This window comes from Podarcis pityusensis, assembly GCF_964106645.2.
Source record: "Podarcis pityusensis genome assembly, chromosome: 12".
NCBI lineage: Eukaryota > Metazoa > Chordata > Lepidosauria > Squamata > Lacertidae > Podarcis > Podarcis pityusensis.
In genome coordinates this window covers 29416102-29439756 of record NC_138037.1, presented here as the reverse complement: position 1 = coordinate 29439756, position 23655 = coordinate 29416102, and the positions used below count along the sequence as shown (strand labels likewise).

The 23655-nt window shown below is 43.6% G+C and overlaps 1 protein-coding gene across 3 annotated transcripts; it reads left to right on the top strand.

Moving 5' to 3' along the window:
- The first annotated feature begins 6272 nt into the window (after positions 1 to 6272).
- Positions 6273 to 21721, top strand: ASNS (asparagine synthetase (glutamine-hydrolyzing)). 3 transcript variants are annotated; one of them, XM_080975676.1, is made up of 12 exons: positions 6273 to 6453; positions 7952 to 8218; positions 9387 to 9624; positions 12783 to 12968; positions 13960 to 14061; positions 15475 to 15602; positions 16915 to 17041; positions 17381 to 17487; positions 18111 to 18211; positions 18687 to 18768; positions 19159 to 19314; positions 21258 to 21721. In XM_080975676.1, exons 2-12 carry the CDS (start codon positions 7970 to 7972, stop codon positions 21465 to 21467), a joined length of 1686 nt encoding a protein of 561 aa, XP_080831802.1. In that variant the 5' UTR covers positions 6273 to 6453; positions 7952 to 7969; the 3' UTR covers positions 21468 to 21721. The 3 variants fall into 3 exon arrangements, with proteins under 3 accessions (XP_080831802.1, XP_080831803.1, XP_080831804.1); XM_080975677.1 differs by having other exon boundaries at positions 6273 to 6561; XM_080975678.1 differs by having other exon boundaries at positions 6293 to 6382.
- The last annotated feature ends 1934 nt before the right edge of the window (positions 21722 to 23655 follow it).

The following is a 23655-nucleotide window of genomic DNA, read 5'->3' as shown; positions in this document are numbered from 1 at the left end:
TCAGATAAAAGCTGTGTACACACTAACCTGTTTGTAGCACACAAACGTAGTTTTTATTCATCTGGAATAATTTATCCTCATCAACATGTTGCTTTCAGTCTAAATTGGTTCCCGATCCTGCTGTCCACAAGGATGTTTGAAAACTCCTTGATTAGGTGGTCCATGCCTTTTCCACATTGCATGTGCCCGGCCCCCTTTAATGTAGTGGTGATTGCAATCTTGGTATACACTCACCCACAATGTCAGGTGTGAGGATACACCTGACACACACCCCTCCACCTGACACACAGCCCTCCACGGCTACATCTGTTTTTAAATGGACACACTGCAGGCAGTGCAGGGTCATGCAAAACTTACCTCAATGTGATGAGGATAAAAGTATTTGGAAAACTGGAATAGTCCAGTGAGCCTTGAAGTTCTGTTTATGCGCATAGCAGGAAGTAACTGCAAGTTTATGGTAAAACAGAAGTGTATTTAGCAGTGTGTTTGGCTTCATCTGTTTAATTAACCTCTGGTGCCACTTTTAAACAGCTTTTTTATTACTTTATCTAGATCCTGTTTGTTTTTCTGGCAAATGAGGAAGAATCATTGTTAGGATCCAGCCTGCTCTGTAGAGCAAGGTCTAATATCCTGGTAGCCCTTCCTGGAGTTCAACTCAGCATGAGTTCAACTCATAAAAATATATTTGTGAAAGATAAAGGCTTGACTGAAATTATAGTTCATGAAACACTTATTCATCTTTGCAAGTGTGCATGTTAGGACTTGTGTGTGTGCCTAAAGGTATCCTGCAGAGTTGCTTCTTTCAAATATGCTCAGTGTCTTACATAGGATTGCATATGCTTATCCAGCTAACATACTCCATGTGCCTGCCATCTGTCCTTTCAAGATATTCATCGTCAGCATTTACAACATGCTCCATCCCCAGCATTTTCAGGATGGGCTGTAAAAAACAAGCATAAGCAATACTGATCTAAATGGACTACTGTTCTAACTTTAAAAGATGCTTTTTGAAATGGACATAGTATAATTGCTTTGTGGTGACTATAGTATATCAAAAGGCTGTGTGATAAATGGGCATTTGCCTCTTCAGCATTGTGGAATGATCAATTGTTTTAAAATATTATTTATTTAGAAGAGTTTTAGATTGCTTTTCACCAAAGGACCTGTAAGCTGTTTCCAGCAATAAAAATACAGACTATACAGATTAAAACCATATACAATTTAAAATCAAAACGAAGATGTACGAACAATGCAAAATACAGCAGGCCTACAACCCCAGGGCAAACTAAACAAGCCATCTGAAAGCCTGGGACAACATATAGGTTTATGTGCAGGTGTCAAAAGGACAGCAATGATGTTAACATCCATGACTCTAGAGGAGAATATTGCCAAAGTTAGGTTGCTGTCACAGAGAAAAACCCAACCGGTATTCCAGCACAATGAGTGACAGTTGCCAACAGCACTGCAAACCCCACCCCACCCCTGGCCTGCCTCTGGTTGTTTTCAGGGCCCAGGCTGGCTGATGTGGAGAGAAACGCTCCATCAGATACCTAAGTCCCAAGTCGTTCAGGGCTTTATACGCTAACATCTTGAATTGGACTCCAGTAACATATAGGCTGCTCCTGAGTATCTTGGTATACTATTTCAGATCTTTTATCTTTTCCAGTATCGTTTAGCAATGCTCTTTTGATACTATTCCTCTGCACCATTCTATGGCATGCCTTCTCCCAGGGAGAGTTATACAGTGTAGCTGGAGTGTATGCCCTGTGTACTGAAAAATAAATCCCATTGAATTCAACAGGACTGAATTTCCACTAACACCCATTTCCTTTTCTTTCCCCTTTGAAAATGGGGATGTGAAAGCTGAGTTGGGCTCTGACTTGGAATGAAGAATTGTGTTGAATGTGCACAGCAAAGGTTTTAATACTATCTCAATGTTTGAAGCAGATACTCCATTACAAACACATTTTCAGAGAATGCAAACCTGTTGAATTAATCCATAGGTATCACTTTGCTTAGCTGAAACCTATGTCTCATCTATTTCAGTACACAGCTATAAGGCACTAAGAAGAAATATTCCCATTTATTGTGTCTTAATATTTGGTACTTGTAAATACTTGATTATTATGTCAAATATACTGTAATGTGGTGTCTGTGTGTGTGCTAGTAAGTGTAATATTGTAGTTCGGTCCTCAGATTCAAAACTGCTTGGAATAACTGACCTAATTCTGGCAAGCTTCTTATTGAAGGATATTGCCAAATACAGGTCATTTTTATAAGTGTTTTGTAAATGTTCACACACAATAGCTTTTTTTCATTCAGCTGAAGCTGAGTTGATTTGGATGTCAAAGCAACAGCTCTACCTTGTGACAAAAAAGGGTACTGATTCTTTTGTCCTTGGCTTAAAGTTTTCAAATTCAGATTGAACAATTAAAGTGGATTTGTAGAAAGGACTTTTGAGGTAAGAAAAGTGATGGGGAAATGCACTGGAAAGTGTAGGATAACAATTTTTGGCAGAATGGTGTACAGTATAACCTGCCTGCAAACAAACTGGGATGAATGCTCAATAAACAAGATGCCTAGAAGCGTTCAAAGAGTAGCTGTGTAAATCTTACGGCTACATTCAGCGCACCCCCCAAAAAAGGTTCTTCTCATTCTCTCCCCTCTCCCCCTGCTTCCTGTCTATAAAATCTAGTCTGATGAAGAGTTCTGCTGAACTTTAAATTTTGCTCTGTGTTCTGTGATGACTCCCTGTGGTTTGTATGGGCAGCATATGTAAACTGAGTTCTCTCAAAATACTAGAATGTAGGGTCATCCAGTAAAATTGATTGGCAGTAAGTAGCCGCACAATACACAATTAACTTACTGCAAGATAGTCATTAACTCATCTGTCCTAAGCTATTATTATCAGCCATGAGTAGCTAAAATGGAACTGTGATTGAAGACAATCAGCAGAGGTTGGCGCTTGGTAGGAACTGAGATGGGAGGGACTGAATTTGCGGGGGGCTTGTGTGAATGTGGTCTCAGGGTGTACAGTGCTATAAACAAAACATTTCAATAATAAGGTATGCCCTTATTACCGATACCATTAAGTGCCATTGGTATGGTAAGCGAAATGCCACACCAAGCAGAAGTACAGAATTTCCCTGGATGGAACTCAACTAAACCAATACGAGTTATACCTGTGCAAGGGGAATTCTGTGTACGTAAATCATTAGATGCAGCTGATTCTACCATGGTAGGCTCTTCTCATTGCCACTATACTTGGGATTATATTAAGAATAGTCAAACCTGGGCAAACGGTACTACCTATCAAACTCGGAATACCTTGCCCTGTGCACCTCCTTTTATTCATGCATGGAAAATGGTGTGGAACATAACTGTGACAGCATAAGGCAATCTAACATACTGCACTGTGAACTCTATACCCCTTTTGATATTTCGCCTTATGCACTCCACGTACCAAAAACCTCAGACCCGATGGTTGTGGTGGATATGTGGAGAATGGGCATACAAGCAACTCCCTTCCAAATGGAGTGGGACTTGTTTCCTGGGATGGGTATTACCACCAATGTGGATTATGCCCACTAGTTTGGCCAAGCGTACATGAAGAAATGCTGATATTTCTCATATAGCAGGAGGAAGTACCCAAAGTTGGAGCGATACTGATGATTGGCCACCAGAGCGCATTATAGCCTATTATGATCCTGCCTCCTGGAATCCTGATGAGCTCATGCAAGGGGCACGGGATCCTATTTATAATCTAAACAGAATAATTCGATTGCAAGCAGTAGTGGAACTTGTAACCAATGCAACGGCCCAGAGTTTGAGACTTATTGCACAACAGTTGGATGAAAGTAGAGCCGCCATTTTGCAGCTGAAAATGGGAATGGATTATGTACTTGCCAGGCAGGGAGGCCTATGTGGAGTTTTGAACTTGACAGGGAATGCCTGTTGCTTTAACATTTCTGATAATGCTGAGGCAATCCGTGTGTTGGCCACAAAGATGGAGAATATAGCACATGTCCCAGTACAAATATGGGAAGGATGGGATATGGGATGGCTCACCAATTGGTTACCTAATGCGGGACTCAAAGGGATACTATTGTCTTGCTTGTTTATCTTGACGGTAGTAGTAATGGTTTTATGTATGGTGCCATGTATCATTTCATGTTTTAGAAGTACAATTAGCAAGATGATTTCAAATGAAACTCTACCTCATATCATGGCCCTATACAGAGCTTTGCCTCAGGAATATGATGAAGGTCAAGCTATCAAGGACACTTGGGATGAAGGTCCTTGAGCTTGAAAGGGGGGAATGAGGCATCTGATCAAGGCCTGTATTTTATGATCAAGGCCTGTATTTTAAAATGAGCTTAAAAAATATATTTGCAAATGTTTGTATGTTTCATGCCAGGCATAAAGCAGCTGGCTAAGTACTTTGGCAGTTGTTTATCTCCTTGAACAGGGCCCCCCTGATTTATAGCAGTACCTCAAAGTTGTAAAAGGGAATTACAGGCTGGGAGCAAAGGTCATACTGACAATACATATTACAGAATAAAATCAAGCTGCAAAAACACTAATTAAGAGTTGGTAAATAGTAAGGTTTATTGTTTAACAGAAAATAATACCAGGTGCCTCCCATTAGACTCGAGCCATATTTTCATAAGGTTAAAGGGCAAGAGCTAATAGGAGAAGCAGCTGGCTGGGGAAAGGGAGTTGTAAATTGAAGAGGTTTACTTTGAAACTGTTCCCTTTCTTCTAAAAATCTATCTATGTTATGTATGAAATATATTGGCTTAAATGTAATTATGCAAAGGATTTAGAAAGTAAGAAATGTTAGATTCTTATGTTAGATTCTTATTCCATTGATGGTGTGTGAGAAGGTGAACCCAAGATCTCTGTTTAGACAGAATTTAATACCATGAGCCATCTGTTTTAGCCATTTGTTTTGGAATAAAGGGGCAACAGGGGCCAAAGGTTATCTGGTAATTAAGGTGCCTGGTCGAGGCAAATATAAGATATATGGCTACTTGTCTGCCATTTATGGATAGAAGGAAATATAGCTCTTTGTCTCCCATAAAAGGTAATAGGAAATGGGTGTATCTTTTATGATTGGTTCTAGCAAACAGCCAATAGGAATTTCAACCAGGCTGATTGGACAGAGGCGCCAAAGGAGGAGCAAGGGGGCTGGGCTGAGGAAATATAAGTGCTGGCAATCAGGGCTGGAGTGGGCAGAGCTTTGGTAACCATATACCACTGTGTCTCTCATTTATTTGTCTGACAAATAAATTATTATTTTAATTTCTCTATTGCTGCGTTGAATATTTCATTCCAGCTAAGCGTTAACCACAAGCAGGGTGCTACAATGTCAATATTGCTTTTTCCCGTTTTTAAAACAGTGGAAGGTTTTGGATCCCCAAAGGTGGGAGCTCAGTAACTGTAAACATTAAATAAACACCAGTTATTATTCTCTCTCTCCCACTCCCTGCCTTGCAGGGTCGACGTGGGATGGAAATAGCTGCAAGAAATCAGTATCCATGACTTTCTCTCCCTGACCAACCTCCAGGGCTGGATTTAGGTTTGATAAGGCCCTAAGCTCCTGAAGAGGCCCTTTATATGTCCAGCTGTCCTTTGTCAGCAACAAATTGTCACTTTTTTGTGTTGAGTATGTGTTATATGGTAATTTATGGACCTAATAGGTATCTAAAGCCATTTGCACATAACGAAATATGTATTTTATCAAAGTAATTGTTGAACTGAAATACAATTAAGAAGAATGCAGGCACCCTATATATAGAAATGAGCAAACCAGTGATGTTTTAGGGAGCAGGCAAGCAGGCGGGGCCCATTACTTACATCACAGGAGCCTACACAGCACAAAACACTCTTGCAGTATGTAGCTTTTATTTTGTTTTTTATCTTATATTTGGAAATGTACATCCGGTTGTTTTTCCTTTACAATTTTTTGGGGGCCCCAAGAGAGTGGGGCTCTAGGCTATAGCTCGTTTAGCTTATACGCAAATCCGGTACTGCCACCCTCTCAGGGTTGTTGTGCGGGGTGACAAAACTGGGGGGTGGGGTGGTAGGCCGGATATATACACAGCCTCGTGAGAAGAGCGGGACGAAAAAGCTACAGGTAATAGCAATAGCGGGCGGCCACCCCCTTGACACGCCGCTAGCCAACCCGCCCAGACTGATCTGCATCGCCTCCGCCCATCGGGACCGGGAAGCCCAAGCAGGAGGCGGGGCGTAGCGCGGGGCTGATGAAATCCGCCTGTGTGTTACACGAGGCCGGCGCAGGCAGCGGGCGGCTTCCGCTTGCCTCCTTCCCGTTTAAGTCCTAAGCGGGCAGCACGAGGTTGAGCGGCGGAGCTGGCCGGTGGGTGCAATCTCTTCTGGCTTGCTGCGGAGCTGTCATTTCATTTCCCGGTGCAGGATCACCGACAGCAGGTAACGGGCGAAGCGACGAGGGGAGACTTTCTTGGACTCCGGCTTGTACCTGGTCCTTCGTTGCTATTCTCGCCCCACCCCGGCACACTTTCTGCAAAAAGAGCTCAGGTGCGTGGCAGGGCGAGATCCAGCATTCAGACGGAGTGTGTGGTAGCTATTATGGAGATGGAGGGGGGGTGAGAGGCAGGTTCTATGCTTAGGGATCGTCAGGAAACGAGTTTGTGGGGCGTGTCATAAATGCCGTTATACCGATCTGTGATGTGAGCACGTTAGCAATTATGTGTACGGTCTGTGGTCTCCTCTGCTCCCTTGCGGAGTTGGCAAAGGTTCAGAAAAGGACAATAAAGCCGCTTGACAGGAAAGGTTGCAACATTTGGGACTATTTCGTTTTGCTGCACCTGTTGAATGTCTGGTTGTCATGCAGTTCCTACAGGTACTTGGGTATGTTGCCAAACAAAAAGAAAAAGGAGTGCCCCCCCCTTGATTATGTTAGACATTCTCTTCTGATAGCTACCCTTGAGTTATAACTAACTTGTGGTCCTCCATATGTTGTTGGAGGACAGCTGCAATCATCCCTGGGTGGCTGAGGCTGATGGGAGTTGTAGTCAAACAACATCAGGAAGAGCCCCCTTCTCAACTTCTATGAGTAATATGTGCTGAACTGCAAAATGACTAGAATATTTTCTCTGTAGTTTGGGAAAAGAGTATAAAGTGTAAGACCGTAGAAGTCTGCCCTAGGGATACTCTCTTGTCTTCTCCACTCCCCATATGTTAGCCTTTCTTGTCTTCAGAAATTAAGACTTATTCCAAATCTTGTCATTCACTGCTGACCAAGTCCTTAGCATAATTATTATTATTATTTATTTAAGATGAGTGCCAGTGTGATAGTCCTTTTAACAGTGCAATCCTATAAACATAGAGTGTGTGGTATTCAACTAAGTTTTATTCAGAGTTGAAAGTAATGGACCTAAGTTAGTAACGTTCATTAATTTCAGTGGGCCTGCTCTGAATAAAACTTACAACTGCTCCAGAAGTAAATCCGATTGACTTCAGTGGAACATACTCCCAGACTGGAGTTACAAAGTGATATACCTAGTGTTAGTCATACTTTGCGTGGGTCTGTTCTGAGTATGGGTAAATGCTGGCTATCACCCTTCACTGTCTGAAGAGTAAAACTTTGGACAGTGTGAATAGTTGTGTAATACTTTCAGACCCTCCAAGTGTTTCCTGTTGGCTTAGCTGGCAAGTGTCCATGAATCTTGCTTTCCTGGATGAAGGACAAAGAAGGGTGGCTGGGTGTAGAAATTTTATAAAGGTTAAATGTACATTTATTGTTCTGCCCCCTTGCCTCTGGCGCTTCCTATCATTGGCACAAAGCACCCGGAAGCTTGTCCAGAAGGCAGTGCAGCCATGGGGCAGAACATTGTGCCACCCACGTTGCTCTGGAGATCATTGGCTTGTAACTGAACTCAGGAACTTTGCTACTTTTCCCCAACAGCCTTGAGCAGATACCACCATGTGTGGCATTTGGGCCCTTTTCGGAAGTGACGAATGCCTCTCCGCTCAGTGTCTTTGTGCTATGAAAATAGCCCACAGAGGTCCAGATGCGTTTCGGTTTGAGAACGTCAATGGATTCACCAACTGCTGTTTTGGCTTCCACCGTCTTGCGATTGTTGACCAGCTCTATGGAATGCAACCCATACGGGTGAAGAAATTCCCTTACTTGTGGCTGTGTTACAATGGAGAAATCTATAACTTCAAAAAGGTAAACGACAACAACCACCTCAACACTTGCTTCAGTGATCTCTTTAGAGCTAGCTTTGCATGTTCAAAATATTTATTTGTTGTTTTAACGAGTTTTTGCAAGCTGCTTTGGAAGGACTTGACCCGAAATGCAGCATATAAATAAAAATTGTTTATAAACAACAACCCCCCCCCTCTGTTTGGGAATTTGGGCTGGCCATTTTAAGTAGTAGTAGTAGTAGAAGAAGAAGAAGAAGAAGAGGAGGAGTTTGGATTTGATATCCTGCTTTATCACTACCCGAAGGAGTCTCAAAGCGGCTGACATTCTCCTTTCCCTTCCTCCCCCACAACAAACACTCTGTGAGGTGAGTGGGGCTGAGAGACTTCAGAGAAGTGTGACTAGCCCAAGGTCACCCAGCAGCTGCATGTGGAGGAGCGGGGAAACAAACCCGGTTCACCAGATTCTGAGTCCCCCACTCTTAACCACTACACCACACTTTACAGTAACTGTAAAGCGTTAGTACAGAAGCATCACTCATGTGATACAGCAGTTAGGGTGTTGGACTTGGACCTGGGAGACCAGAGTTTTTAAATCCCCACTTAGTCATGAAGCTCTGTAGTTGACCTTGGGCCAGTTATCGTCTCTCAGTAACTGGGCTATTATGAGGGCAAAATGGAATGGCACTGGGCAGAAGAACCATATTTTCTGTCTTGAGCTTCTTGGAAGCAGGTGGCATACAAATATAATAATAAAGAAAAATATAAGTTTGTGCTACAAAGTTTTTTTTTTTTTTTTGCTTTGGCTCCGTGTTTAAAATGCTCAGTAAAAATATTTGATAGGATCCCCCCTTTTTAACCTTCGAGTGCACTTCTCTGAATGCATTCAAAGCATTTTGTCGTGAAAGGTGTAGGATGAGGGAAAAGAACTTTATCCCTTAATTCATGAGATTGGATATTCTGAGACAGCAGCCCCTTAGTCTACTTTTTGAATCATTCAGATGGTGAAGTTGCATGCTGAAGAGACAACTGCACATCTTTCCAGCACTTATTGACAAAACTAATCTATGGCATTTGAATGTTAATGTATAATTGTTCCCTTTTTAGGGTGTAAAAATGCCTTCCTTTCATGTGTGCCTGACAATATGCATTGGTTTCATTCTTAAAAAAACCCATTTCTTTCTCTTTTGTAGCTGCAAAAGAAGTTTGAATTTGATTACCAGACCTTGGTCGATGGAGAAGTAATCCTTCATCTTTACAACAAGGGAGGAATAGAGCAAACAGCCTCCCTGCTAGATGGTGTGTTTGCATTCATTTTGCTTGACACAGCAAATAGAAAAGTGTTTCTGGGAAGAGATACATACGGAGTCAGACCGTTGTTCAAGGTCCTGACAGATGATGGATTCCTGGGTGTCTGCTCCGAGGCCAAAGGTAACCTCAAACTCTGAATCTCTTTTGAAATTGCCTTCATGTGGTACAGATATTGCTGCAACTTGATCCTGCCACAATAAACCTAATTGTTTAATCTCTTCTCTTTCTGAAAGATGTTGCTTCATCTCACTTTTATGAAAGTATGTTTGCCCTGAATGAAGTAGAGAGTGTCTACTTGACACCTTGCTTTGACCAAATTTGTGACAGCTTTCAGCAGAAAGAAAACCCATCCCAGAGAATCAGTGTGTTTTTTAAAGTACTTGCAGTAATTATTTGGTGCCTTGTTTTGGTGCGCACCTTAGCTTTCTCTGTTTGTTTGTTTTATCCCACAATAGAAATATGTAGGATGTGATCAAGTTTAAGATGGGTGTAATGGCTTCCAGACCAGTTTTCACTCTGTCTCCCTTTGCCCCCATCCCTCAAATTCTTTATGGTGTGTATGCATTTTCTCACTTAGCAGTATAAATAATGGAAGACCCATCTCTCTGTCCAGCGCCACCCCTACATGGTTGCACTTATTCACTCAGCATAGTGGGATATGTCTAGACAGAGATAAGGAGTTACTCAAAGCCTCCTCTTGCCTGTACTAGCCTAGCACACAGAGTATCCATGCACACACACTACAGAGGATGGAGATACGTTTTGCTATACTCTATGGCGGATGTGATTGGGACACGGGTGGCGCTGTGGGTAAAACCTCAGCGCCTAGGGCTTGCCGATCGCATGGTCGGCGGTTCGAATCTCCGCGGCGGGGTGAGCTCCCGTCGTTCGGTCCCAGCTCCTGCCCACCTAGCAGTTCGAAAGCACCCCTAAGTGCAAGTAGATAAATAGGTACCGCTTTATAGCGGGAAGGTCAACGGCGTTTCCGTGTGCTGCGCTGGTGCTGGCTCGCCAGAGCAGCTTCGTCACGCTGGCCACGTGACCCGGAAGTGTCTCTGGACAGCGCTGGCCCCCGGCCTCTTAAGTGAGATGGGCGCACAACCCTAGAGTCAGACACGACTGGCCCGTAAGGGCAGGGGTACCTTTACCTTTATGGCAGGTGTGAGGAACCATCGGCCATCCAGATGTTGCTGAACTACAACTTTCATCATCCCTGGCCTTTGGCCACACTTGCTGAGGCAGATGGGAGTTGTGGTACAGCAACATCTGGAAGGCCAAAACTTTCCCTACCCTGGTTCTATAGAGATCTCTCTGTGCCTGAGTGTTACACCTGTAGCAAACTGAATCGAGCTTCTAGTACTAATAAGAGGAAAATATGTGTTTTATGGCATCGAAGAGTGTACAGTTTATTGTGAACAGGCAAGATTTGTTAGTCTGCAGGTTGTTAAAAAAATAAGAGATATGTTTGCATGGGCAATTGTCAAGCTGGCCCAGCAATTGTCTGCTTAAACCGAAGGGGCAGGAGAGGCAGGAGGAATTCATTGAGGAGGGAGGCTGCATGGCAGGGCCGATTTAGAGAGGGAAGCTAGAATGTGTTACATTTCCTTGCTGAGAAGCAGCAGGGGTATCTGCATCAGAGCTGAAGGCAGAAAGAGAAAATCTGAAGCACAAGTGTGAGCTATTCTAATACAGGAAAAGCAGAGAGCAGCTCTTCTTCAGCAAGCTGTGCCTGTTGAGGCTGTCCTCAAAACCAGGGCAATGGAAGGAGAGGGGGGTGTTACTGGGGACTCTTGGGGATCAGCCCCCTGTCTCATATGGATAACAAAGTGCCTCTTGTTGCCAGCAAGCAACCAGAGGAAACGCAATGAGTGGAGGCTGGGCCATTGTAAATACCCCTGAGCCCTGCATTGCATGGAGCTATTGTGACAAAGGGAGCTGTGTGCATCTCGTGGAGCTCCGGTTGATCAGAGTATGAAAACAACAAAGACGAAAGGGAAGCCATGCCGACTTGAATTGGCACCATATAGGCGAGGGCTGAACCACTAATATTTGGGGAAATAACTCCTTCAGGTTTGGGTCATGTGAAGAAAGTGGAGGTTTTTTTTTTTTAATAGAACATGAGACAGAGGTATCTAGTATACTGAGGGACCAATGCATCTCAGCTTGTGTGTCACTGGGTTCTGTTTCGGCGAGTTCAGAGGGTACCGTGTACAAAAGTGCAGTGAGGTGCTCTAATTCCTGGGGATGGGGAAGATGCTGTCGGACCCCATCAGCCCCCAGTCAACATGGCCCAGTGGTCAGGAACGATGGGAGTTGGAACGTAGCAACACTGAGAGGGCCACAAGCCTTGACTAATGAGTGCTGATTCACTTACTGGCATTGATCGTGCCTCCAGCATGGACTTTTTCCAGCAAGGCTCTCAGCAGGTCGGATGTGTGCAGGGTTTGATTAGATTTGATGTCGGGCGAGAGAAAGACGTTTGCATTTACTAGAGTCACCGCACTGATATGTGTACTTGTCTCCTTTATTGATAGACAAACAAAAACGACAAATTTGTGTGCCCTCCTTTTGCTTTGCACGTTTCCCTCTTTGTAAGCTGTTCAAAATACAGTGGTACCTCTGGATGCGAACGGGATCGTTTCCAGAGCCCCGTTTGCATCCTGAAGCGAACGCAACCCACGTCTGCGCGGGTCGCAATTCGCTGCTTCTGCGCATGACGTCATTTTGAGCGTCTGCGTATGTGCGAGAAGCGAAATCCGGAAGTAACGCATTCTGTTACTTCTGGGTTGCCATGGAGCACAACCTGAAAACGCTCAACCCGAAGCTACTTCAACCCGAGGTATGACTGTAGATATAAGTCATCTGTAGCTGGCCATGCTGAAAGAGGAGAAAGGGGTATATGTGTAATAGTAGCTTTCAGCAGCCGGGTGCCTTCCAGATGTTATGGATTACAATTCCCATAATCACACACTCTCTCATGTTATATTAGATAGATAGATACAGATATATATAGGGTGTGTGTGTTGCAGTTTGGTCTTGTAGGTGGCTCCTCTATTTGCAAAGGTTGAAAGCTACTGTCTCCCTATATATCTTTTTCCTAACCTTGTTCTGGCCCAGGGTTAGATTTGCTTCATTTCTTATAATGCTGTAGTTAGCTGTTACAGTTCTGAAAATTTCTGATGCTTTGACAGTGCATATTTTATGTTACATGGGCAAAAGCTAACACCTCTTCTGCCTTCTCTCCCCCTGTGCCCCACAATGCCTTGTTACATATTTAGGTCTTGTCAACTTGAAGCACAGCATGTCCCTTGATCCCAGAGTGGACCCTTTCCTTCCAGGACACTATGAAGTGTTGGATTTAAAGCCAAATGGCAAAGTTGCGTCAGTGGAAGTGGTGAAATTTCACAGCCCTAAAGATGAACCTCTGCATGCTGCCTACAGCGCTGTACAAAATCTCCCCTCAGGTAACAGCAAATCTAAAATAGTCTTCTTCCTCCCTTAGTAAAGGTGTAAATTTACTGTTCTAGGGATATGATGCCTTGAGGCTTCGTACATTGCTGTGGGGGAATAGACTACGGATTATCAAGCCTTGATTAAATTATGTGTTTCTGATGGAGAACTTTATGTTCTGTCTAAACAGTCTGATTTCGAAAAGCCAATGTGTGGGTAGAGTGCTAGGTTAAAATGCTTGGAAGGTTCTGCTTTAAACAAGTCATAGTTCCCTGTGACGTGCAAACCCAGGGAACTGCGGCTTGGAAACACGTCACCCTCCAAATTTTGTTGTTGGCCTACAAGTCTCGTAATCCTTGACCATTGGCCACGTCTGAGGCTGATTTGAGTTGGAGCCCAACAACTTCTTGAGAGCCACATCACTGGTATGGAGAGCCAGTATGGTGTCATGGATAAGGACTTGGTCCAGGATCAGGGAGACCATGGCTTAGCCATGAAATCTCACCTTGATTGATGCAGAAAAAGCTTTTGATAGAGTATCATGGAATTTCCTATTGGAAACTTTCAAAGGTCTGGACATAGGGGAGAAAATAATGGAATTAGGGTGATATATGATAACTAACCAAAAAGCAAAATTGTTAATAAACAACGAGATCACCGAAGAGTTCAGCATCGAAAGGGGGACAAGACAGGGGTGCCCTCTCTCCCCACTTCTTTTTATTGCCACCTTGGAACCACTTTTAATAGCAATAAGAAAGGATAAAAATATAAGAGGAATTAACCTAGGAACTTGATACTACAAAATTAAAGCTTTTGCCGATGATGTAATTGTAACCACTGAAAACCCAGTGGAAAGTATCCAAAAAACGCTTGAATCTTATCATCTTAACCTACCTTGTAAGAAAATTAAAAACAGAGGGTGAGGAATACTTTACATGCCACCACAAGCTTCTTGGATAAAAGGTGGAGTATTAATAAATGAATCTTTTTCTACCCCCCCCATAGGTTTTGATGTTGAAACAGTTAAAAGCAACATTCGGCATTTGTTTGAAAATGCTGTCAGAAAACGTTTGATGGCTCACAGAAGAATTGGCTGTCTCTTGTCAGGTAAAAAATAATGCATTTTATGATTACCGTTGTCTTTCACTAATACAGCCACAACCTGTTTGTAGTGCATGTGGTCTCTTACTGTAGGTGCATGAGTTCCCCCCCTCCCAATGTAGAAACAATTTAATGGAAACCATTAAACCAGACCATAAAATGCAGGCAATGCTTTTTCTTGGCAAGTAATTCTGACTGGCAGGTGGCTGGATACAGCAGAAAGCACATGACCAAAACTGGAAAAATCCCTTACCTGACAATGAGTCAGAAGTTCCATAGAGGGCTAAGGGCCACACTGACCTATGATCAACCTTTCAGGGGCCAAAGTCTAAAAGTGAACATGGCCATTTTTTAAAAAGGACACATCTTGAGGGTCTTGGAGAAAGGCCGCAAAACCTTTTTGACATCAAGGCAGGGGCTTCATGGTTAATTTGAATTGAGCTTGGATGTGGGCTGGAAGCCAATGGAAGCTCTTTGAGCACAAATGGCTAGCCTGTGGTCTTCCCAGGTATTGTTGGACTCCAAATCCCATCAGCCTCTCCCAAAATGGCCCACCATCAGGGATGTTGGGAAATGTAGTCCGGAGGGCCACAATTTAGCCACTTTTGTCTTTGACCAGTGGGAGTGAAGATTAGGATAAGGAAGCTGCAACATAATGAGATGTGCACTTTATGTATGTATGTAGGTTTGTTCAGGTTTGATTGCAGTACACTTTGTCATGAAATTCTACTCTATATTGATCCAGAGCGGAACTGCGACGTATAGTTAGCTGTGTGTAAACTTAAACATGTTGCAGGATTCCCAAAAGTAGACCAGAGGCAAGTGTTTTTCATCCAGCAGAGCTTTACTGCTACTGAAGGCAAATGAGCAATAATGGTCACAAATCCAATACATTCAGGAATGGCACTGTCTAGTTGCAGCACTTAACTTAGTTAAGTTGTCCAGTAAGAAATCCAGTTGCAGCAGACTTAACTTAAACTTTTAATAACTTATAATAAGACTAAACCTTAACACTAAGCATACACCACACCAGAAGGAAAGAGACAGAAAGAGAAAGGGAAACCCAGGATCATTTTGGCCCTACTTTTATAGTCAGCATGACCTTGACAGAAGAGATAAGAGAACCAGTTTAAACCAGCTGTACTCAGCTTCTCTGAAGGAATAACCCAAACATCACAAACCTTCTGCTTGTTTCTTTCACATAGAGAAGCTTCCAGAACCCTCTTGAATGAATTAGAATAGGAAAGATCTCTACACATCAGATCAATATTTTCTGCACTAAGAAATGCAAACTGACACACTTTGCTACTGGTGTGGTCCACCTAAAATACACATGTTTATATTTTCTTCTCACAAGGGCATTTTGTATGTCAGCTACATGTTCCTGGTTAGGCATAACTGCTAATGGTGTTTTGACAGGCGGCCTGGATTCTAGCTTGGTTGCTTCAATGCTAATCAAATTGATGAAAGAAGGAAACACTCGCTACCCATTACAAACCTTTGCAATCGGCATGGAAGATGCTCCTGACCTGCTGGCTGCCAGAAAGGTATAGTACTATTTTAGTTCAAAAGGCACAGGCTCCACATTCACCTGTATGTTGTGATCACACTCTATAGACAACCAGCAGCCATTGTGATTCAAAATGGTGTGTGGTTGTACTCAAACATAGGTGAAAACTTGCTCCTTTATCTCAGGATCCATATAGAAATTTTGGATACAATATGTTTGGAAGTGTGTCCAAATGCACAGCAAACAAACATCTTTCCAAAATGTGTAGTAGATGATACTGAGCCCAGGATACATCATGTTGAGAATCTAGACTTTTTTAAATGAGCAAGTTTGTAGCCCACTACACTGAAGGCATGATTCCTTCTTGACGTGAGCTGGGCTTCTGATCTATGGGTGATTCACTAATCGTGCTGCCCCAGGTGATCTCAGTGATAGACCTGGGACATAGGAGAGTAAGGCTGTTGTTAAGGTATCCTGAGCCTAAGTTGTTCATGCCTTCATACAGTTAGATTCAGGATAGGAAAAACAGAGAGCTTTTTCACACAATGCATAATTTAATTGATGGAACTCACTGCCACAAGATGTGGTGATGGTCTTTTTTAAAAATGAGGATTAGACACATTTGTGGAGGCTAGCCAATTAAACATGAAACCTCCATCTTCAGAAGATACCATGAATGACATTCGCAGGAAGGCGGCTTTAATGCCCTGCCTGTGAGCGTCTCAGAAATATATAGTTGGCCATCCTGGGATGCTGGACTACAAAGGCCTTTTGGTTGGATCCTGCAGGGCTTTTCTTTTTGCACTAGCGCTTTGCATAGCTCATTGCTCTACCCCATAACTAGCAGAAGCAAATTATATTGTACATAATTAAATAGGTTGGTTTGCAAAAGAAAATTAGTGGAATTCGGCATTTCTTGACCTGGTTTTGAGATTATTTGGGGGTGTAGATTTTTTTTAAAAGAAATAAATAGATTGGTGTATATACAGTTGTACCTCGGAAGTCAAACGCCTTGCGCCTCGAACGTTTTGGCTCCAGAATGCCGCAAACCTGGAAGTGGGTATTCCGGTTTGTGAACATTCTTTGGAATCTGAACATCCGGCACGGCTTCCGTGGCTTCTGATTGGCTGCAGGAACTTCCTGCAGCCAATCAGAAGCTGCACCTTGGTTTCCGAACATTTTGGAAGCCTAACGGACTTCCGGAACGGATTCCGTTCAACTTCCGAGGTACGACTGTGCTGCCTTGCCTAACCATAAGCTTCTGCTTCATTCTAGATGCAGCTTAGCTTTGGCCTTGAATCCCAGTTGAGCCGCTTCGCAGGTCACTTAATATAAATTCTTATTAACAGGTAGCAGCTTACATTGGGAGTGAACATCATGAGGTCATTTTTAATTCTGAAGAAGGTATTCAGGTACTAGAAGACGTTATACTTTCCTTGGAAACCTACGACATTACAACTGTACGAGCTTCAGTGGGTAAGAGACATATTTCCCCCCCTTGTATTTCTTCCCCTGAGGGGAAGGTGCTGTTGAAGCAGATCATTCCTCCATCCTTACAGGCCCATTTTGACGCATGGGCGGGGTTTCCCAACTGTCAGTCACCTGATGTCCCCCCGCCAGGATGGGCCTTCCATTCCTGCTATAAAGTGAAGCTTACAAAGATACGAGTGCCTGTCTTTCTCTCTGAAATGCCTTTGACTTTTCACTTCTTCAGACAATACTGCTTAAGTGGCATGTTAGGGGAAGCCTTGGCCTGAGGATGTAGTTTGGGAAAACAAACAAAATTGTTATTTGAAATGGTCTCTCCATGATTAGGCATGTATCTGGTCTCCAAATACATACGGGAGAAAACGGACAGCGCCGTCATTTTCTCAGGAGAAGGCTCAGATGAGTTGACGCAAGGATACATCTATTTTCATAAGGTAAAATGCTTGTTGTGTTTCTCAAATAATGCTCATTCTTGCCTGTGGATGAACACACCACAATAAGAGAGTAAAAGGCGAAAGATCTATACGATCTGAGGTGAAACCAGAGTACACCTGAAGGTGTATAATGAAGGCGCCAGGTGAACTTCCCTGGGGAGAGCATTCCACAGACGGGGAGCCACTGCAGAGAAGGCCCTGCTAGGGATGATGGGAGTTGTAGTCCAAAAACAGCTGGAGACCCAAGTTTGGGAAACACAGGTGTACACGGACTGGCAGCAGCTCTCTGCCTAGTGCTCTCCTAGCTCTGCCTGAAAATGCCAGGGATTGGATCTGGAGCTTTCTGCATACAAGGCAACTTTTGTGCTACTGAAGTCACATCCATAGCATCCATTTAAAGCACACAACTTTCCCCCAAAGAATTCTGGGGACTATAGTCTGTTAAGGGTGCTGGGAATTGTAGCTCTGTGCAGGGTAAGTTACAGTTTCCAGGATTCTTTGGTGGAAGCCATGTGTTTTAAATGGATGCTGCAGCCCTGTGTCCTCTGCTGATTTATGTCTGCATGTGTTAGCCCACGTTACTTGCCCAGGAAGGTCATCTTTCTCCTGTGTCCTTGATGTAGGCACCCAGCCCAGAAGAAGCTGCAGAGGAAAGTGAGAGGCTCCTCCGAGAACTCTACCTCTTCGATGTCCTCCGTGCGGACAGGACAACAGCTGCCCATGGGTAGTTCTGCTTTGTAATGCTATATTGCAGTGTCAATGGGGCAAAAGTCAAAATGCATTGCCATTGCTTCTAAGGTAGACGTCAAACTTGGGGTACCTTTTAGTTTTTCAGTAATCCGCAACGAGTCTCCAGGAAGAACCAAAAACAAACTACAGTCCCTATTTAAAGTTAAATTGAAATCAGTTCTTTAACACTGATTCTCTATGGTGGTTTGGGGTTTTTTCGAGAAAGAGACGAGAGACCCTGTTGTCCGGTAGGTGGCGCTGTCTATAACCTAGCACAGTGAGAAGATTTTGAAATGTATAGACGTCGCACAAGGAAAAATACTACATTTAGAGCTCTGTGCAAGTGTCTGACTACAAACGGCTTTAGGATTACTTAGTTGTTACTGTAAGTCTCTTAGATATATTCTCGTACAAAAACAACATCTACTTATAAGTTTGATAAGTAGCTATTGATGTTTTCTCTTTTTCAGTCTGGAAATGAGAGTTCCATTTTTGGACCACCAGTTTACTGCTTATTACCTGTCTTTGCCAGCAGAACTCAGAACACCAAAGGTAAACTATGCACATATAACCCAGCTAGGAAATTTATACTGTAATCCCAGACAGGTTTACTGAGAGGTTAGCCCTATTAAATTCAGCGAGGCTCCTTCCTTATTAAGTATGTTTAGAAATTCAGGCTTAGGCTATGATCGCCAGTGGGCTCATTGATGAAAGGTTGAGTCTCACCTGGGAGATCTATTTAGAATTCCAGCTTAATACACCAAACCATATGATTGACTTTGGCATTTACCTCTCTAACTTCATTCTTAAAATGCTGTGTTGTGTCTGGCACTGTCTAACGGAGCTGCTTCTGAAACAACAGATTGTGTTTCTAGTCTAAATCTTTTTTATATTTTTAATGTCAGTCTTTTGTTGGCTGATATTTGTGGTATCTCTTAACAGAATGGAATTGAGAAACACCTTTTAAGAGAGGCCTTTGAAGATACCAATTTATTGCCTAAAGAAATACTCTGGAGACCCAAAGAAGCCTTCAGTGATGGCTTAACTTCTGTCAAGAAATCATGGTTCTCAATCCTCCAAGACTATATTGATACTCAGGTACACTGTTACATGTTTTATATTCTTCTACAAGTCTGAAACTTATAGAAGTTGCTTTTTTTGTGTCTTTCAAGTGAGTCCACATATTTATACAGGTGACTCTCCATTTATGTGGGGGTTACGTTATGCCCCCATAAGTGAAATCCACATAAATGGGGAACACCTCGCTGTGCCTACAGCTCACGAGGAGACCCTCTTTGGAGCCTGAAGGAGACACCCTCTTTCGGCTCTGGAGAGGGTGTTCTCACAAGCTGGAGGGGCAGCAGGGCTTTGCTGAGATGCTTCAGGTCTCTCCCCCCACTTCGAGGGGTTAGTGGTTCTGGGGCCAAAACATAGACCAGAGGCAATTGTACTTCATCCAGCAGAGCTTTAGTGCTACTGAAGGCAATTGAGCATAATGTTCACAAATCCAATACATTCAGGATTGGCAGAGTCCATAAGAAATCCAGTTGCAGCAGACTTAATTTAAACTTACAGTAAGGAAGTGGCTCCCGCCCTGTGGAACGCCCTCCCATCAGATGTCAAAGAGATAAACAACTATCTGATGTTTAGAAGACATCTGAAGGCAGCCCTATTTAGGGGAGTTTTTAATGACTGATGTTTTAATGTATTTTTTTATCTTTGTTGGAAGCCGCCCAGAGTGGCTGGGGAAACCCAGTCAGATGGGCGGGGTATAAATAATAAATTATTATTATTGTTGTTATTATAACTTATAATAAGACTAAACCTTAACCCTATATCATACAGAACACCACACCAGAACAAAGAGATAGAAAGAGAAAGTGAGAAACCCGGGCTCCTCCTGGCCTGACTATTATAGTCAGCATGACCTTGACAGAAAGGATAACAGAACCAGTTTAAACCAGCTGTACTCAGCTTCCCAGAAGGAATAACCCAAACATCAGAAACCTTCTGCCTGTTTCTTACACATGGAAAGAAACCTTCCAGAACACTCTTGAACTCAGTAGAATAGGAAAGATCTCTACACATCAGATCAATACTTTCTGTACTAAGAAACACATTTGAATTGAGTGTGTGTAGATTGGGGTGGTGGTGCCTGTATATCACTCTGTACATTGCATACCACCCTGACTTCCAAACAGGTATGACTTCTCCCATTTTATCCCTGCAACAACTGTGTGAGGTAGTTAGTCTGGGAGATAGCAACTGGGCCAAGTCACTTGCTGAGAGCTCTGTAACTGAGGAGGGATTTGAACCCAGCTCCAAACCCCCATGTTTGCTTGAAAACTGCTAAACTAGCACTCTTACACTTGTGAATGAAAATGCAGATGTGTCAATCACTTGTAATAAGTGAAGTGGTAGCAGTGAGATTACACCCAAGGATGCTTCCCTCAGCTGCAGTGCTGAGACATCTGCACTGTGGCTTATCCATGGCCTGTTGTGTTAAAGAATTTAAATCAGGGGTGGGGAACCTGTGGACCTCGAGTAGTTGTTGGCCTCCAAAACCGATAATTGTCAATGTTCAGAGATGATGGGAGTTGGGCTTCAGCAGTTTCTGGAGGGCCACAGGTTCCCCATCCTTTTCACAAGTGAAGATCAATCGGATCTTGCTTTGCTGGCAGGCAACTTTTATACTGGCAGCCTCTCATACCCAGTGTTACTTGGGAGTTCTAAAAAACCAAAAGTTCAGTGCAGTTTTGAAAGTTCCAAGCCACCATCTTGATTCAAGATGGTGTCCTGTTGTATCCAGACATAGGCGAAAGTTTCCTCCTTGATCTCAGGAATCCCTCATGCAAAATTGAGTTACAATATCTTCAGAGGTGTCCAAATGCATTTCAAACAAGCACATTTTTCAAAATATGTAACAGATCTGTCAGGAAAACATGGACTGATTTGGGCAGGGGGAGTCATAAACTTGGATAGCTAGTCAAAAACTAGGATTTATGTTTGCAGTTCTCACGGTTTCCCTTTTGTGCCCATAGATTGATGATCTTCTGCTGGAGAAGGCGGCGGAGAAATTCCCCTTCAACCCCCCTAAAACAAAAGAAGGCTATTACTACCGCCAGATCTTTGAGAAGCATTTTCCAGGCCGCTCCGACTGGCTCCCTCACTACTGGATGCCGAAGTGGATCAAGGCCACAGATCCATCTGCTCGCACTTTGAAACATTACAAATCGGCTACGAAAGAATAGACGTTTCTAACCTGTTTTGAAGTTGCTCTGTGGGTGGTGGCTTGTGAGCCTATAATTGTCCTTAGCCTAAAAGAGAAAGCAAAAAACCCAAAGCATTATTTTTTTTTAAATAAAGCAATGTGCAAATTGGGATAAAATGGGACTGTACTACTGATTTAAATGACAGCACAGTTTAAATGACAGTTTCTGTTTATGCTTAAGCTGCATTTTACAGCTAATACACTCCAAAGTAATTATTAAAACCTGTGGGATCACTCACTGACTGCTTTTCTTACTCCTGGGAAGAGGCCCTTGTGGATTGATTCTGCCTCTGTGGTGGAAATAGCTTGATTGTCATTGGGTTTTAACGTACCTTGATTTGGAATTGGATGGGGGGGCCACTCTGGGGGACTTCCAACAGAATATTAAAAACATGATAAAACATCAAACATTAAAACTTCCCTAAACAGGGCTGCCTTCAGATGTCTTCTAAAAGTTAGATACAGTGGTACCTCGGGTTACATACGCTTCAGGTTACAGACGCTTCAGGTTACAGACTCCACTAACCCAGAAATAGTACCTCGGGTTAAGAACTTTGCTTCAGGATGAGAACAGAAATCGTGCTCTGGCGGTGCGGCAGCAGCGGGAGGCCCCATTAGCTAAAGTGGTGCTTCAGGTTAAGAACAGTTTCGGGTTAAGAATGGACCTCCAGAACAAATTAAGTACTTAACCCGAGGTACCACTGTAGTTGTTTATTTCGTTGACATTTGATGGGAGGGTGTTTTACAAGGCGGGCGCCACCACCACTGAGAACGCCCTCTGCCTTGTTCCCTGTGGCTTCACTTCTTGCAGTGAGGGAACTCCCAGATGGCCCTCGGAGCTAAACTTCAGTGTCCGGGCTGAACGATGGGGGTGGAGACAATCCTTCAGGTATACTGGGCCGAGGCTGTTTAGGGTTGGGCTCAACCTGATGGTGATTTTGGTGCTGGTTTTGTTTTTCTGGATCAAGTATTTGCAAAGAGAGATAAATAAGGGCAGGCAAGGAAGAGGTGTTGGTTTATATTCAGGTCTAGTTCATGTGTGTCCCAAGCCATCGACATCTCTGTATGCTTGTTAAACCCTTGGAAAGATGTAACATGATCCTCTGCATACAAGCGCGGCTTCCAGCAGGGACTTGTATGACTGCGATAGCATCCCCACCCCCACCTGCTGTGATTTATGGAATCATTGTGGCTGTTCCTGGTCAGCCTTGTGGATATTGCATTGCCTTCCATACCATTTCAACAACTGGCGTGAGTAGCACTCTGACGGTGACCCCATCACCAAGATGGGGATGGAGCGGGGTAGGGTGATGTGGTGAGAGAACTGGGCATCAGGGTGATGGTTGCCCTGTATCAGTAGGAACCAAGGGCTGCCACTGTAGAGATGATGGGAGTTGGAGTCATAGGTGCCGGGGCTCTGGGTGCCCGAGCACCCACAAAATTCCTCATGAAGGGACCAGGCACCCACAAATTTCAGCGTTGAGGCTACACACGTTGCAAAGGTAAAAAAAAGGTAAAGGACCCCTGGACAGTTAAGTCCAGTCAAAGGCGACTGGGGTTGCGGCTCTCATCTCGCTTTCAGGCCAAGGGAGCTGGTGTTTGTCCACAGACAGCTTTCTGGGTCATGTGGCCGGCATGACTAAACCACTTCTGGCTCAACAGGACACCATGACAGAAACCACAGCTCATGGGAACACTCTTTACCTTCCTGCTACAGTGGTACCTATTTATCTACTTGCACTGGTGTGCTTTGTAACTGCTGGGTTGGTAAAAGCTGGGAACGCGAGCTCACCCAGTTACGCAGATTTGAACTGCTGACCTTCTGATCAGCAAGCCCAAGAGGCTCAGTGGTTTAGACCACAGCGCCACCTGTGTCCCTTTGCACGCTGCATGGCACCCAAGGCCCCAGGTACCCACGGCCGCGGGGCCAAGCCTGAAACACCAGGTTGCTCAACAACATCCAGAAGACCAAAGACATTTGTTTCAGTAATGCCTGAAGAATCGGGCTGCAATCCTATACCTACTTAACTGGGAGTAAGCTGTAATGAACTCTGGGAGATTTGTTTCTTAATAGAGATGGAAAGAGTTGTACTCCTTATCAGTTTGAATCAGATGGTTATATTTTCCCTTAGCAATAACCATTGTAACTTCAGTACAAAAAATACCAT